Consider the following 16,462-nt stretch of genomic DNA (forward strand, 5'->3'; position numbering starts at 1 on the left):
CTTCATTGCCTTTAAAATGACAATCCCATCATCACTTAATGCCTTAATCACTCAAAGGATTACCATAACGATAAGTAACTGTCTCTATATATACTAACACATATTCCCTCTAAATTAAAAATCATCATACAATCCTGAGGCATACATTACTTTTAAAAAGGGGACAAAGAATTGGTAAGAGTCAGAAATGACTACCAAGATTCAAGTGTAGGAGTAATGGGTTGCTATTAACAAACAGAAAACAATAAATGGAAAACAAACATGCTTGAGCAGGGTTAAAGATGAACAGTTTGCTTTTTTATTTAATGTTTTGTTTCCAAACTGAAAAACTTTTCAAATGAATGATCTAACTGCAAGTCAAAAATATTTAAATTTAAGAAAATGTATATAATTATATATTTAATATAATCTTAGTGATTTCAAAGATACATACCAACACACACATAAAACATTATCAGTAGGGAAATTTTTAAATATTTTTTCTATATTTTCCAGAAATCAAAAGTTGTTACTTTGAAAAAAAACTGACACCATTCAAAAGGCTTTTTATCCTTTTCATAGAAAATTTGAAGAAAATGCATATAAACTTACTCTGCCATGATGTGGGACAATACCCTTCAAACTGTCTGCCCTTTCTTTCTCTTGTTCAATTCTCTGAGTACTAGAAGAAAATGATAATACACCATCTACATGCCTTCTACTATCTCCAGTATCTATAAAATTACCTGAAATACAAGAAAAAAATTAAGAGAGCAATGTCAAAGTCTCAGTAATCTAATAACTGCTTCTTGCTATTCAAATTATTTTATGTAAACTTAGTCATTAACAATCGTATGACAAATACAGCAGTTTGCATACAAGAAAAAGTAACCATCAGTAAGAGACAACAGGAAATGTGACAAACTGAGAACACACAGAGAATTCATTTTTAATTCTCAAATGTCTGAATAAAACACACTCATTTGTAATAAGCAATGCAAGCAATACACACTACAGTATTTCTAATAATACTAATGTATTCTTTTGAAAAGTTTTAGACTGTTTAAAAATTTGAAGGGATTCAACAGTTAATACAGGATACGTTACACCAAAGAAATGAATTATTTGGAAAAAAGGCAAAGTCAAACAGAATTTAAGAACAATGGTATTAAGGAGGGCACGTGTTGTAATGAGCACCGCGTGTTATTACACAACTAACGAATCGTGGAACACTACATCAAAAACTAATGATGTACTGTATGGTGGCCAACTTAACATAATAAAAAAATGTAAAATAAAACTTTTTTAAAAAAAATAAGAACAATGGAGTCATATTTCAATACTTACTGGTCCCAGGCAGACAAACAACATTGCCTACTCCAGACTCTTTGTGGGTTGTTTCAGAATTTCCTGAAGAGTGCGAGCCATGGGAAATCAGAGAGCTGTTATTTTCTGATTGAGATTTATAGCTACCGTTTTCATTTGCCTGTTGAAAAAATATCTTAGCTGTATTAATTTTTTAAATTAAAACCAAACATTTTTAGGGGAAAAACATGAGAAGCAGAGAATGACTTCTTGACAGAAGGATGCCAGGTTATTAATGTAGAAGGAAATGGAAATATCACCATTATAATCACCTCAGGAATAATTGTTTCTAGGAGGCCTCAGCAATGATACTAAATCCAGTTTGTGAAAGGTTCTTGGGGAATAGGAAGTTCACCTGGCTTCAGTGCATCATTCCCCAGATTACTTATTGATAACAAAAGAGAAAAGAAAGGCACCTACACAAGGAGACATCTAGCCAACATCACATTAACCAAGATTATCAAACACAACATCACGTGTTGTGGGACCAACAGACTTCTATGTCTCCCGATGTGATACATGGAGAAGCAACATCATCCTTATGTTTAATCTTAACCTGTTCACGATAAACATGCTTACTTTGTTTTTTTTTTTTTTTAAGATTTTATTTATTTATTTGACAGAGATAGAGACAGCCAGCGAGAGAGGGAACACAAGCAGGGGGAGTGGGAGAGGAAGAAGCAGGCTCATAGCGTAAGAGCCTGATGTGGGGCTCGATCCCAGAACGCCGGGATCACGCCCTGAGCTGAAGGCAGACGCTTAACCGCTGTGCCACCCAGGCGCCCCAAACATGCTTACTTTGAATTCTTGCCAAAATCTTTAATCAGAAAGGGAAAAAAGCAATCAGATATAACTAGCTTATGGGTCATTTTATAAAAACTTCAATGACATGGAAGAACTACTCCGAAGTGAAATACTAAAGAGATATGACAACCAGAAGCAACTGTAATCCTTCATTAAATCCTAGATCAAAAACAATAAAAGTAAAGGACATTCTGGAGACAACTGGGTAAATGTGAATATGGACTATATATTCATTTACATTACTGTATCAAAGTTAGATAATAGAATTGAGATTATGCAGGAAACATCTTTATTCACAGGAGAAAATATCAAAGTATTAGGGTGGCATGTCAAAATAACTGCAAATTCCTCTTAAATGATACAGGAAAAAAGTATTCACAGAGGGACAAAAAAAACATAAAGATGGCCAAATGTTAACAACTGGTTCATTTGGATGAGGGGCATACCCATGTTCACTGTGACATTCTTCAATTTTTCTGCAGAGAAAGGAAAAGTAAGAAGCAGCAAGAAAGGATGGGTAAGGTATTTCTCATCACTTTCCATCTGGAAAAACAGAGATCAAAGAAAGCCAAAAGCTTACGTTTTATGGTAATATCTAATGAGACCAGTAATAGTTTTCTTTTTCTTTTTTTTTTTTTTTTTAAAGATTTTATTTATTTATCTATGTGACAGAGAGACAGCCAGCAAGAGAGGGAACACAAGCAGGGGGAGTGGGAGAGGAAGAAGCAGGCTCCCAGCGGAGGAGCCTGATGTGGGGCTCGATCCCAGAAGGCCGGGATCACGCCCTGAGCCGAAGGCAGACGCTTAACCACTGTGCCACCCAGGCGCCCCCAGTAATAGTTTTCTAAAGTCAAATTTCTGGAAAACCGTAAGATTGGAACATACCTGACACGGATCACTTGTAGGTAATTTAAAATCTTTTTCTGGATGTTCCTGTTCTAGGTCTTCATATATCATTCCTGGAATAGCCAGTTGCTCAAAGTAAGCCTCCAAATGTTCATCATAAAACTCTTCATCATCAATATCGTCATCTATTGGTAAAATGGGAAAAAAAAAAAAGGAAACATTTTAAAGTACTAACTGAACTATAAATAATATTTAATCAAAAAGGCTGATAAAGACTTCTGAGGAAGAAGGCAGAGTAGGAGGTCCCTAAGCTCACCTCGTTATACAGATACAACTAGATAACACCCACGTAAAGCGTGAATAACCCAGAAAAGGATCCAAAGACTGACAGAACAAACACTCCACAGCTAACTGTAAAGAAGAGGCCACATCAAAGAGGACAGGAAGGGCAGAGACATGGTCAGGAACTAAATGAACCCATGGGATAGTCTTCAAAAGGGTGCACTCCAAGGGTGCAGAGAGGGGAGAGAAACAGACCCTCACACCAGGTACCCTACGCACGGGGGAAGAACAACCCGCCATGACATTTGGCTTTGAAAACCACAGGGGCCAAATTTCACAAGTTCTTTCAATCGACTGGGGCATACCACCTGGAACTTTAAAAATCAGTGGGCTTGACTCCGGCAGAGCCGAGAGGGCAAGAGGAAACTGAGTCCCTGTCTTTAAAAAGACAGCACAACAAACAGCCCTGCAGAGATACAACATAGAAGCAACAGTCTGAAAACCACCTAGGGTATGCAAGAGGGAGTTTGTTGACTAATTTCGGTGCACATGCTGGAGGAGCAGGGATCTTTGGGAGACTTTAGGAACAAAGGAGCTGGTAGGCACCATTTCCCTTCCCTACTCCCCAGCCTAGATACACAAACACCTGTGGGGACCAGTGGGGCAAAGACACTAGGTAACTTGCTAACAGTGCACCCTGCCCCACGTTCTCCTGCAGACACACCCCTTCCAATACAGTCTTGGTCAGAGCCCATCCAGAGTAGTGCCACAAGCCTGGCAGTATGCAAGCAGCCCTGACAAGGGCCAGCACCACTCCCAAGTGACTTCTGCCCCAGGGAGAGAGAAAGACAACCACACACATGTCAAGACTGTGGTCCCAGCAGTAGGCTGAAGACAGCTAATCTGACTGCAGGCCCCACCAACCAATGAATGCTTCTCAGGGGACAACACAGGGAAAGCACCTTGCAGTTTGGTGCTACCACAGCTCTGGCAAACACCTGGTCTGACTCAACTCAAGCCCAAGGCAGCCCCAGACTGCCCCATTACAACACAGGGACCAAACCCTGACCATAACAAAAAGAAACTCTGCAGATGACTGCACTGAAGGCAAAGTGGCTCAGCCACAACATCAGGGCACATGCAACACACACAGGAGACACCCCATAAGCACCAGATTCTGGTAAACAGGGGAAACTGCACTGGAGGGCACTACAGGACCTCTTCTTCGTAAGGCAGCTACTTTCAACAGCAGGAGATGTAGCTGACTGTCGAACCACATAGAAACAGACACAGAGAGTTAGACAAAATAAAGACAGAGGAATATGTCCCAAATGAAAGAACTGGACAAAAATCAAAGCAACAGACCTCAGATAAATAATATTCCTATAGAGAATTTAAAGTAATGGTCATAAAGATATGCACTGACTAAAGAGTAGAGGACATCAATGAAACCCTTAACAAGGAAATAGAAAACAAAAAAGAACCAAAGTTGAACAATTTAATAACTAAAATAAAAAATACACAGAATAAATAGATGGACTAAGTAGACTAGATAAAGCAGAGATATGGATGAGCAACCTGGAAGACAGAATAATGGGAAAAAATCAAGCTGAACATAAGAGAGAAAAAATAATAACAAAAAAGAGAAAATAGACTTAGGGAACACCATCAAATTTATTACATTCACATTATAGGGATCCCAGAAGGAGAAAAGAGAGAGAAGGGGGCAGAATATTTATTTGAAGACACAATAGCTGCAAACATCCTGAATCTGGGGAAGGAAACAGAAATCCAGAACTAGAAGACACAGAGAGCCCCCCCCCCCCCCAAATCAACCCCAGGAGGTCCACCAAGACACAGCAATTAAAATGGCAAAAAATAGAGATAAAGAAAGAATTCTAAAAGCAGCAAGAGAGTTAGGGAGCCTGGTTGGCTCAGTCAGTTAAGTATCCAACTCTTGATCTCAGCCCAGGTCTTGATCTCAGGGTTGTGAGTTGAAGCCCCACGTTGGGCTCCATGCCTTAAATAGATAAAAATAAATAAAAGCAGCAAGAAAACAGTTACATGCAAGGGAATCACCATAAAGCTATCAGCAGATTTTTCAGCAGAAGTTTGCAAGTCAGAGGGACTGGGATGATATATTCAATGGGCTGAAAGAAAAAAACATGCAGCCAAGAATACTCTATCCGGCAAGGCTATCATTCAGAATAAAGAGAAAGATAAAGAGTTTCCCAGACAAACAAAACTTAAAAGGACATCAAGACCACTAAACCAGCCCTAAAAGAAATGTTAAAAGGGAGTTCTTTAACTGGAAAGACCATAAGTAGGAGTATGGAAAATAAAAAGCACAAAAGCAGTAAAAATAAGTATATCTAGAAGAATTAGTCAAGGGATTCACAAAATAAAAGGATGTAAAGCATGAAACATACCTAAAACATACACATATACCTAAAACGTGGAGGGGAGAGAAGTAAAGAACGGGTTGAAACTTAAGCGACCATCAAATTAATAGACTGCTATAAGCAGAAGATGTTACATACAAACCTAATGATCAGCACAAATCAAAACTCAGTAATAGATAAAGACATAATAAAAAGAAAGGAATCCAGTACATCACTAAAGACTGCCACCCAATCCTGAGAGAAGAGAGCAAGAAACAGAGAAAAACTACATAAACAGACATAAAACAAGTAACAAAATGGCAGTAAGTACATACTTATCAATAATTACTTTGAATGTAAATGGACTAAACACTCCAGTCAAAAGATACATGGTGACAGAGCGGATGAAAAAGCAAGACCCATCTATAAGCCTAAAAAGAGACTCATTTCAGACCTAAAGAAACATGCAGATTGAAATTGAAGGGAAGAAGCATTTATCACGCAAAAGGAAGTGAAAAGAGAGCCAGGGTAGTAATACTTGTGCATCAGATAAAACAGGCTATAAAACAAAGAAGATAACAAGAGACGAAGAAGGACACTATATAAACATAAAGGGGACAATCCAACAAGATATAACAATTATAAATATATATGCACCCACCATGGAAGCATCCAAATACATTAAGCAATTGATAACAAATATGCAAAATGTAATCAACAGTAACACAGTAACAATAAAGAGCTTTAACACCCCACTTACAGCAATGGATAGATCATCCAAACAGAAAATCAACAAAAAAACAAAGACTTTGAATGACACACTGGACCAGATGGATCTAATAGATATATTTAGAACATTCCATCCTAGAACAGCAGAATACTTTGCAAGCACACAAGAAATATTCTCCAGAATAGATTACATATTAGACCACAAAACAAATCTCAGCAAATTCAAAAAGACTGAAGTCATACCATGCATCTTTTCTTACCATAACACTATGAAACTAGAAATGAAACACAAGAAACTATCTGGAAAGAATACAAATACAGGGAAATTAAATAACATGATACTAAGCAATAAATGGGTCAACCAAGAAATCAAAGAGGAAATCAAAAAATACATGAACAAATTAAAATGAAAATACAACAGTCCAAAATCTTTGGGATGCAGCAAAAGCTGTTCTAAAAGGAAAGTTTATAACAGTACAGACCTATCTCAAGAAGCCAAGAAAAATCTCAAATAAACAATCTAACCTTACAAAAAAAGGAGCTAGAAAAAGAAGAACAAACAAAACCCCAACCAGTAGATGGAAGAAAATAATAAAGATTAGAGTAGAAATAAATGAAATAGAAACTAAAAAAACAATAGAACAGATCAATGAAACCAGAAGCTGGTTCTTTGAAAAAATCAACAAAATTGATAGATTTTTAGTAGTACTCATTAGAGAACATTATGAAAAATTATATGCCAACAAACTGGGACAACCGAGAAGAAATGGATAAATTCACAGAAACACATAACATCCCAAAAGTGAATCAGGTAAAAATAGGAAAACTGAACAGACCGATTACCAGCAAAGAAATTTATTTTATCTTTTTAAGATTTTATTTATTTATTTGAGAGAAAGAGAGCACATGAGAGAGAGGAGAGGCAAGGGAGAGGGAGAAGCAGACTCCCCAACAGCAGGGAGCCCGACGTAGGACTCAATCCGAGGACCCAAGGATCATGACCTGAGCTAAAGGCAGACACCCAATCAACAGAGCCAGCCAGGGACCTCATCATCAAAGAAATGTAATTAGTAATCAAAAACACCCAACCAAAGTCTAGGACCAGATGGCTTCACAGGTGAATTCTACCAAACATTTAAAGGGAAGTTAGTATCTAATCTTCTCATTCTCAAACTCTTCCAAAAACTAAAAGAGGAAAGAAAGCGTCAAATTCACTCTATCATTACCCTGATACCAAAATCAGATAAAAACACTACAGGGGCGCCTGGGTGGCTCAGTTGTTAAGCATCTGCCTCAGCTCAGGGCGTGATCCCAGAGTCCTGGGATCGAGCCCCACATCAGGCTCCTCTAATGGGAGCCTGCTTCTTCCTCTCCCACTCCCCCTGCCTGTGTTCCCTCTCTTGCTAGCTCTCTCTCTCTCTCTCTCTCTCTGTCAAATAAATAAATAAAATCTTTAAAAAAAAAAAAAACACTACAAAAAAAGAATTACAGGTCAATATCGCTGATGAACAGAGATGCAAAAATCCTCCACAGAATATTAGCAAACTGAATCCAACAATGCACTAGAAAGAATCACTCATCACAATCAAGTGAGGTTTATTCTGGGATGCAAGGGTGGGTTGATACTCATAAATCAAGTAACATGATACATCACATTAAGAAGAGAGAAGATAAAAACCACATGAACATCTCAAAAGAAGCAGAAAAGGCATTTGACAAAGTACAGCATCCATTCATGATAAAAACCCTCCACAAAGTAGGTTTGGAGGGAACATACCCCAACATAATAAAGGCCATATATGAGAAGCCCACAGCAAACATCACACTCAATGGGGGAAAACTGATGAAAGCCTTTCCCCTAAGGTCAGGAACAAGACACAATGTCCACTCTAACCATATTTATTCAACATAGTACTAAAAGTCCCAGCCACCACAATCAGACAACAAAAAGAAATAAAAGGAACCCAAACTGGTAAGCAAGAAGTAAAACTTCCACTATTTGCAGATAACATGATACCATATATAGACTAAAGACTCCACCAAAAAAACTACGAGAACTGATAAATGAATTCAATAAGGCCACAGGATACAAAATTGATTTCTATACATTAATAATGAAGTAGCAGAAAGAGAAACTAAAAATTCCATTTACCACTGCACCAAAAATAATAAAATACCTGGGAATAAACTTAGCTAAGGAGGTGAACAACTTGTACTCTGAAAACTCTAAAACACTGATGAAAGAAATTGAAGACAACACAAACAAATGGAAAGATATTCATACTCATGGACTGGAAGAACAGATATTGTTAAAATGTGCATATGACCAAAAACGATCTATAGATTTAATGCAATTCCTATCAAAATACCAACAGTGTTTTTCACAGAGCTAGAACAAACAATCTAAAGTTTGTAAGGAAACACAAAAGTCCCCCAAAGGCCAAAGCAATCTTGATAAAGAATAACAAAACCAGAGGTATCACCATCCCAGATTTCAAGATATACAACAAAGCTGTAGTAATCAAAACAATATGGTCCTGACACAAAAATACATATATGAAGATAACAAAATAGAAAGACCACAAATTCACAATTATATGGTCAATTAATCTTCGACAAACAAGGCAAGAATATACAATGGGAAAAGAGCCTCTTCAACACATGGTGTTGGGAAAACTGGACAGCAACATGCAAAAGAATGACACTGAACCACTTTCTTACACCAAACACAAAAATAAACTAAAAATGGGTTGAAGACCTAAATTTGAGACCTGAAACCATAAAAATCCTAGAAGAGATCAGAGGCAGTAATTTCTTTGACAGTGGCCAAAACAATTTTGTAGCAATGTCTCCTGAGGCAAGGTAAATAAAAGCAAAAATAAACTATTGGGACTACATCAGAATAAAAAGCTTCTAAATAGCAAAGGAAACAATCAACAAAATATGTGATAAAGGGTTAGTATCCAAAACATATGAAGAACTAATATAACACCAAAAAACCAAATAATCCAATTTTTAAAAATGGGCCAAGACATGAACATACATTTCTGCAAAGACGACATACAGGTAGCCAACAGACACATGAAAAGATGCTCAACATCAATCATCACCAGGTAAATGCAAATCAAAACCACAATGAGATATCACCTCATACCTGCCACAATGGCTAATATCAAAACCACGAGAAAACAACAAGAGCTGGCAAGGATATGGAAAGAAAAGAACCCTCCTGCACTGTTGGTGGGAATGTAAACTAGCACAGCCACTGTGGAAAACAGTATGGAGGTTCCTCAAAAAATTAAAAATACAACTACCCTTCAATCCAACAATTACACTATTGGGTACTTATCTAAAAAATACAAACAGAGAATCCAAGATGGCAGAGGAGTAGGAGACCTTAGCTTTGTCTGGTCCCAGGAATTCTATCAAATCATTCTGAACACCTGTGAACTCAATTGGAGATCTAAGAAAAGAACTGCCGCAATTCTATAAATAGAAAAGTGACAACTTTCTGCAAGGAACAAGGTGTAGAGAAGTGAACCCGAGCCGAATATATGGCAAGATAAACTGCGGGGGTGGGGGGGAGCCTCCATAAGCCACCTACTCTGAAGTGACATAGCAGCGGAGTGCAAAATCAGAACTTTTAGAAGTCTGCTACAGTGAGGGACAACCCTGCCTGAAAGGTGTGCCGGTGGCAAAGCGGGTCAGAATCCTAGCTGGGACAGTGTGGTCTCAGGATCCCCGGGGTCACAGAAAAAATGGAGGTGCCTGAGTGCAGAAGCATTACCAAGCACTGGAGCAGGGAAGCTGGCTGTAATCAGTGAGCACAGAAGTGGGCTTTCAGCTCAGGGTTGCCATAAACCACCAACTGCAGCCGGGTCAGGTGACTGCTCTCCAAGTAGGGACCCAGCAAGCCACAGAACCACATGAGAACCGCCTCCCTTCCCCAGGATGAGTGGTATGGGTGTGCACTGCAGGAGTCAGCAAGGTTTGGAGAGAAGCAGGGTCACCTCCCTGGGACAGAAACACTCGCTCACAGGCTGGGTGAGCATGGGATACTGACAGCGACCAGGGAGACAGCAGTGATTTACTGCTTCTCCCCGAGGGTGCACTGAGGAGTGGGAGGAACAAACTTTTGGCTCAGGCTGTAGACTGGGAGGCAGTCATGTTCATTCTCATCCTCTAAAACTGTCTGGAAAGCCGTTAGGGACCAAAAGCCACACAGAGCAATCCAGAGCAGCCTGGCCCCATGGCAAGGGTGGTGTAATTCCACCCGGAGCAAACACACCTAAGAATCAGCAAAACAGGCCCCTCCCCCAGAAGACCAGCAAGAACATCCTGCTAAGACCAAGTTTACCAATCAGACAGAATGGCAAAATTCCAGGGCTAGGGGAAAATAGAGAATTCGTTGTTTTTTTCCCCTCATGACTCTTTAGTCTTTCAATTTTTTTTCTCTTTCCTTTTCAATCAATTTCTTATCAACTCTTTTTTAAGTCTTTTTAAATTTTTATTCTTAAATTTACATTCTATCATTTCTTTGTATTTAATTTTATATCTGTATATATAAAAGTTTTTCATTCTTTACATTTTTGGGATGTGGTTTCTTCTAACAAACAGAACAAAACACACACAGAATCCAGCATATTGCTCTGTTCTAGTCACCTGACTATATTCTCTCTCTTTTTTTTCCGATTTCAGGTCTCTTCTGATTTGTTTAGTGGACGTTTTTCTGGGATTGCTGTTGCCATTTTAGTATTTTGTTCACTCGTTCATCTATTCTCTGGAAAAAATGACAAGGGATACCTGGATGGCTCAGTCCGTTAAGCACCTGCCTTTGGCTCAGGTCATGATCCCAGGGTCCTGGGATCAAGCCCCACCTTGGGCTTCCTGCTCTGCGGGGAGCCTGCTTCTCCCTCTCCCTCTACCTGCTGATCACCCTGCTTGTGCTCTCTCTATATGTCACTGACAAATAAGTAAAATCTTAAAAAAAAAAAAAATCCATCTTTAAAAGAAAGAAAGAACAACAAGATGGAAAAACTCACCTCAAAAAAAGAGAACAAGAGGCAGTACTGACTGCTAAGGACCTAATCAGTATGGACATAAGTAAGATGTCAGAACTAGAGTGCAGAATATAAAGATACTAGCTGGGCTTGAAAAAAAGCAGAGAACACACTAGAGAATTCCTTTCTGGAGAAACAAACAATAATCTAATCAAGCCAAAATCAAAAAGCTATTATGAAATACAATAAAAAAGGGAGGCTCTGCCTGCTAGGATAAATGAGACAGAAGAGAGAATTAGCGATATAGAAGACAAAATGATGGAGAATAAAGAAGCTGAGAAAAAGAAACAACTGGATCATGAGGGGAGAATTTAAGTGATAAGTGATACCATAAAGCAAAAGAACATTAGAATTGGGATCCCAGAAGAAAAGAAAGAAAGATGGGCAGAAGGTATACTGGAGCAAATAATAGTTGAGAACTTCCCGAATCTGGGGAAGGAAACAGGCATTCAAGTCCAGGAGGCACAGAGAAGCCCCCTCAAAATCAATAAAAATAGGTCAACACCCTGACATCTAATAGTGAAGCTTGCAAATTTCACAGATAAAAGAGAAAATCCTGAAAGAGGCTCAGGACAAAAGGTCCTTAACCTACAAGGGTAGACACATAAGGCTAGCAGCAGACCTATCCACAGAGACCTGGCAGGCCAGAAAGGACCAATATAATATATTCAAGATGCTAAATGAGAAAAATAGGCAGCTGGCTGTCACTCAGAATGAAAGGGGAGATAAACAGCTTCCAGGACAAACAGAAACTAAAAGAATTTGTGATCACTAAATCAGCCCTGCAAGAAATATTAAATAGGGTATCCTGTAAGCAAAGAGCTAGCCCAAAAGTAACACAGACCAGAAAGGAACAGACACAATATACACTAACAGTCACCTTATAGGCAATACAGAGACACTAAATTCATATTTTTCAATAGTTACCCTGAATGTAAATGGGCTAAATGCCCCAATCAAAAGACACAGGGTATCAGATTGGATAAAAAAGCAAGACCCATCAATATGCTGCTTATAAGAGACTCATTTTAGACCCAAATACAACTCCAGACTTAAAGTGAGGGGGTGGAAAACCATTTATCATGCTAATGGACATCAAAAGAAAGCTGGGGTGGCAATCCTTTTATCAGAAAATTAGATTTCAGGGGCGCCTGGGTGGCTCAGTCGTTAAGCGTCTGCCTTCAGCTCAGGGCGTGATCCCAGCGTTCTGGGATCGAGCCCCACATCAGGCTCCTCCGCTGGGAGCCTGCTTCTTCCTCTCCCACTCCCCCTGCTTGTGTTCCCTCTCTCGCTGGCTGTCTCTCTCTCTGTCAAATTAATAAATAAAATCTTTAAAAAAAAAAAAAAAAAGAAAGAAAATTAGATTTCAAACCAGACTGTAATAAGAGATGAGGAAGGACACTATATCATACTTAAAGGGTCTATCCAACAAGAAGATCTAACAATTGTAAATATTTATGCCCCTAACATGGGAGCAGCCAATTATATAAGCCAATTAATAACAAAATCAAAGAAATACATTGACAATAATACAATTATAGTAGGGGACTTTAACACCCCACTCACTACAATGGACAGATCATGTAAGCAAAAGATCACCAAGGAAATAAGGGCTTTAAATGACACACTAGACCAGTTGGACTTCACAGATATATTCAAAACATTCCCTCCCAAAGGAACAGAATACACATTCTTCTTGAGTGCACATGGAACATTTTCCAGAATAGATCACATACTGGATCAAAAATCAGGTCTCAACCAGTACAAAAAGATTGGGATCAATCCCTGCATATTTTCAGATCACAATGCTTTGAAACTGGAATTCAATCACAAGAGGAAATTTGGAAAGAACTCAAATACATGGAGGTTAAAGAGCATACTACTAAAGAATGAATGGGTCAACCAGAGAATTAAAGAAGAATTTAAAAAATTCCTGGAAGCAAATGAAAACGACAACACAACTGTTCAAAACCTTTGGGATGCAGCAAAGGCGGTCCTAAGAGGGAAGTATACAGCAATACAAGCCTTTCTCAAGAAACAAGAAAGGTCTCAAATACATAACCTAACCTTACACCTAAAGGAGCTGGAAAAAGAACAGCAAATAAAGCCTAAAACAAGCAGGAAAAGAGAATTAATAAAGATTAGAGCAGAAATCAATGAACTAGAAATCAAAAGAACAGTAGAAGAGATCAATGAAACTAGGAGCTGGTTCTTTGAAAGAATTAATAAGATTGATAAACACCTGTCCAGACTTATCAAAAAAAGAAAAGAGAAAGGACCCAAATAAATAAAATCATAAATGAAAGATGAGAGATCACAGCCAACACCAAAGAAATACAAACAATTATAAGAACATATTATGAGCAACTTATATGCCAACAAATGAGGCAGTCAGGAAGAAATGGCTGCATTCCTAGAGACGCACAAACTACCAAAACTCAAACTGGAAGAAATAGAAAACCTGAGCAGGCCCATAACCAACAAGGAAACTGGAACAGTAATCAAAAATCTCCAAACAAACAGGAGTCCAGGGCCAGATGGACTCCCAGCAGAATTCTATCAAACATTTAAAGAAGAATTAATAACTATTCTTCTGAAGCTGTTTCAAAAAACAGAAATGGAAGGAAAACTTCCAAACTCATTTTATGAGGCCAGCATTACCTTGATCCCAAAACCACACAAAGACCCCACTAAAAAGAAGAATTACAAACCAATATGTCTGATGAATATGGATGCAAATATTCTCACCAAAATATTGGACAATTGGATCCAACAGTACACTGAAAGGACTATTCACGACGACCAAGTGGGATTTATTCCTGGGCTGCCAAGGTGATTCAACATCTGCAAATCAATCACTATAATACACCACATTAATAAAAGAAAGGACAAGAACCATATCATCCTCCCAGATGCAGAAAAAAGCATTTGACAAAGTACACCATCCTTTCTTGATTAAAACTCCTCACAGCGTAGGGATAGAGAGAACATGCCTCAATATCATAAAAGCCATATACAAAAAGCCCACAGTGAATAGCATTCTCAATGGGGAAAGACTGAGAGAGAGCTTTGCCCCTAAGGTCAGGAACACAGCAGGGATGCCCACTCTCACCACTGTTGTTTAACATAGTACTAGAAGTCCTAGCCTTAGCAATCAGACAACAACAACAAAAAAATAAAAGGCATCTGAATCAGCAAAGAAGTCAAACTCACTTTTCACAGACACCATGATACTCTATGCGGAGAAAACAAAAGACTCCACCCCAAAATTGCTAGAACTCATACAGGATATAAAATGAATGCACGGAAATCAGTTGCACATCTATACACGGAGACAGAAGAAGGAGCAATTAAGGAGTCGATCCCATTTACAATTGTACCAAAAACCATAAGATACCAGGAATGATCCTAACCAAAGAGGCAAAGGATCTGTACTCAGAAAACTACAGAACACTCATGAAAGAAATTGAGGAAGACACAAAGAAATGGAAAAACGTTCCATGCCCATGGATTCGAAGAACAAATATTGTTAAAATGTCTATGCTACCCAGAGCAATCTATACATTCAATGCAATCCCTAACAACATACCATCAACTTTTTTCATAGAGCTGGAACAAATAATCCTAAAATTTGTATGGAGCCAGAAAAGACCCCGAATAGCCAAAGGAATGTTTAAAGAGTGAACCAAAGCTGGTAGCATCACAATTCTGGACTTCAAGCTCTATTACAAAGCTATAATCATCAAGACGGTATGGTACTGACACAAAAACAGATACAGAGATCAATGGAACAGAATAGAGAACCGAAAAGTGAACCCTCAACTCTACAGTCAAGTAATCTTTGACAAAGCAGGAAAGAATATTCAATGGAAAAAAGACAGTCTCTGCAACAAATGGCGTTGGAAAAACTGGACAGCCACATGCAGAAGAATGAAACTGGACCATTTTCTTACACGATACACAAAAATAGACTCAAAATGGATGAAAGAGCTAAACCTAAGACAGGCATCCATCGAAGTCCTAGAGGAGAAAACAGGCAGCAACCTCTGTGACCTTGTTCACAGCAACTGCTTGCTAGACACGTCTCCAAAGGCAAGGGAAACAAAAGCAAAAATGAACTACTGTGACTTCATCAAGATAAAAACCTTTTGCACAGCAAAGGAAACAGTCAACAAAACCAAGACAACCAAGAGAATGGGAGAACATATTTGCAAATGACATATCAAATAAAGGGCTATTATCCAAAATTTGTAAAGAACTTATCAAACTCAACACCCAAAGAACGAATAATCCAATCAAGAAATGGGGAAGACATGAACAGACACTTCTCCAAAGAAGACATCCAAATGGCCGATAGACACGTGAAAAAGTGCTCCGCGTCACCTGGAATCAGGGAAATACAACTAAAACCACAACAAGATACCACCTCACAGCAGTCACGATGGCTAAAATTAACAAATCAGGAAATGACAGATGTTGGCGAGGATATGGAGAAAGGAGAACCTTCCTATATTGTTGGTGGGAATGGAAGCTGTGCATCTACTCTGGAAAACAGTATGGAGGTTCCTTGAAAAGTTGAAAATAGAGCTACCCTATGACCCAGCAATTGCACTACTAGGTATTTACCACAAAGGTACAAATGTAGTGATCCGAAGGGGCACCTGCACCCCAGTGTTTATGGCAGCAATGTCCACAATAGCCAAATTATGGAAAGAGTCTCAATGTCCACTGACAGATGAATGGATAAAGAAGATGTGGTATATATACACAATGGAATACTATTCAGCCATCAAAAAATATGAAATTTTGCCATTCGCAAGGATGTGGATGGAACTAGAGGGTATTATGCTCAGCAAAATAAATCAATCAGAGAAAAACAATTATCTTATGATCTCACTCTTATGTGGAATTTAAGAAGCAAAACATAGGAGCATAGGGGAAGGGAGGGAAAGATAAAACGAGATGAAATCAAAGAGGGAGACAAATCATAAAAGACTTAATCACAGAAAACAACCT

At 38.6% G+C, this 16,462-nt stretch overlaps 1 protein-coding gene across 5 annotated transcripts in view; it reads right to left on the reverse strand.

The window, feature by feature from the left end:
• The window catches only part of CEP192 (centrosomal protein 192), a 139,324-nt gene that overhangs the window by 95,555 nt on the left and 27,307 nt on the right, over positions 1–16,462 (reverse strand). For all 5 annotated transcript variants that reach the window (XM_048221598.2, XM_048221596.2, XM_048221597.2 and 2 more), the window contains 3 exons: positions 3,034–3,179; positions 1,327–1,465; positions 592–725 (listed from right to left, as the gene is read on the reverse strand). In XM_048221598.2, the coding sequence (XP_048077555.1) occupies positions 592–725; positions 1,327–1,465; positions 3,034–3,179 (419 nt within the window). The remainder of the gene's footprint in view (positions 1–591; positions 726–1,326; positions 1,466–3,033; positions 3,180–16,462) is intronic.

Source organism: Ursus arctos, unplaced genomic scaffold (genome assembly GCF_023065955.2).
Source record: "Ursus arctos isolate Adak ecotype North America unplaced genomic scaffold, UrsArc2.0 scaffold_34, whole genome shotgun sequence".
Taxonomy (NCBI): Eukaryota; Metazoa; Chordata; class Mammalia; order Carnivora; family Ursidae; genus Ursus; species Ursus arctos.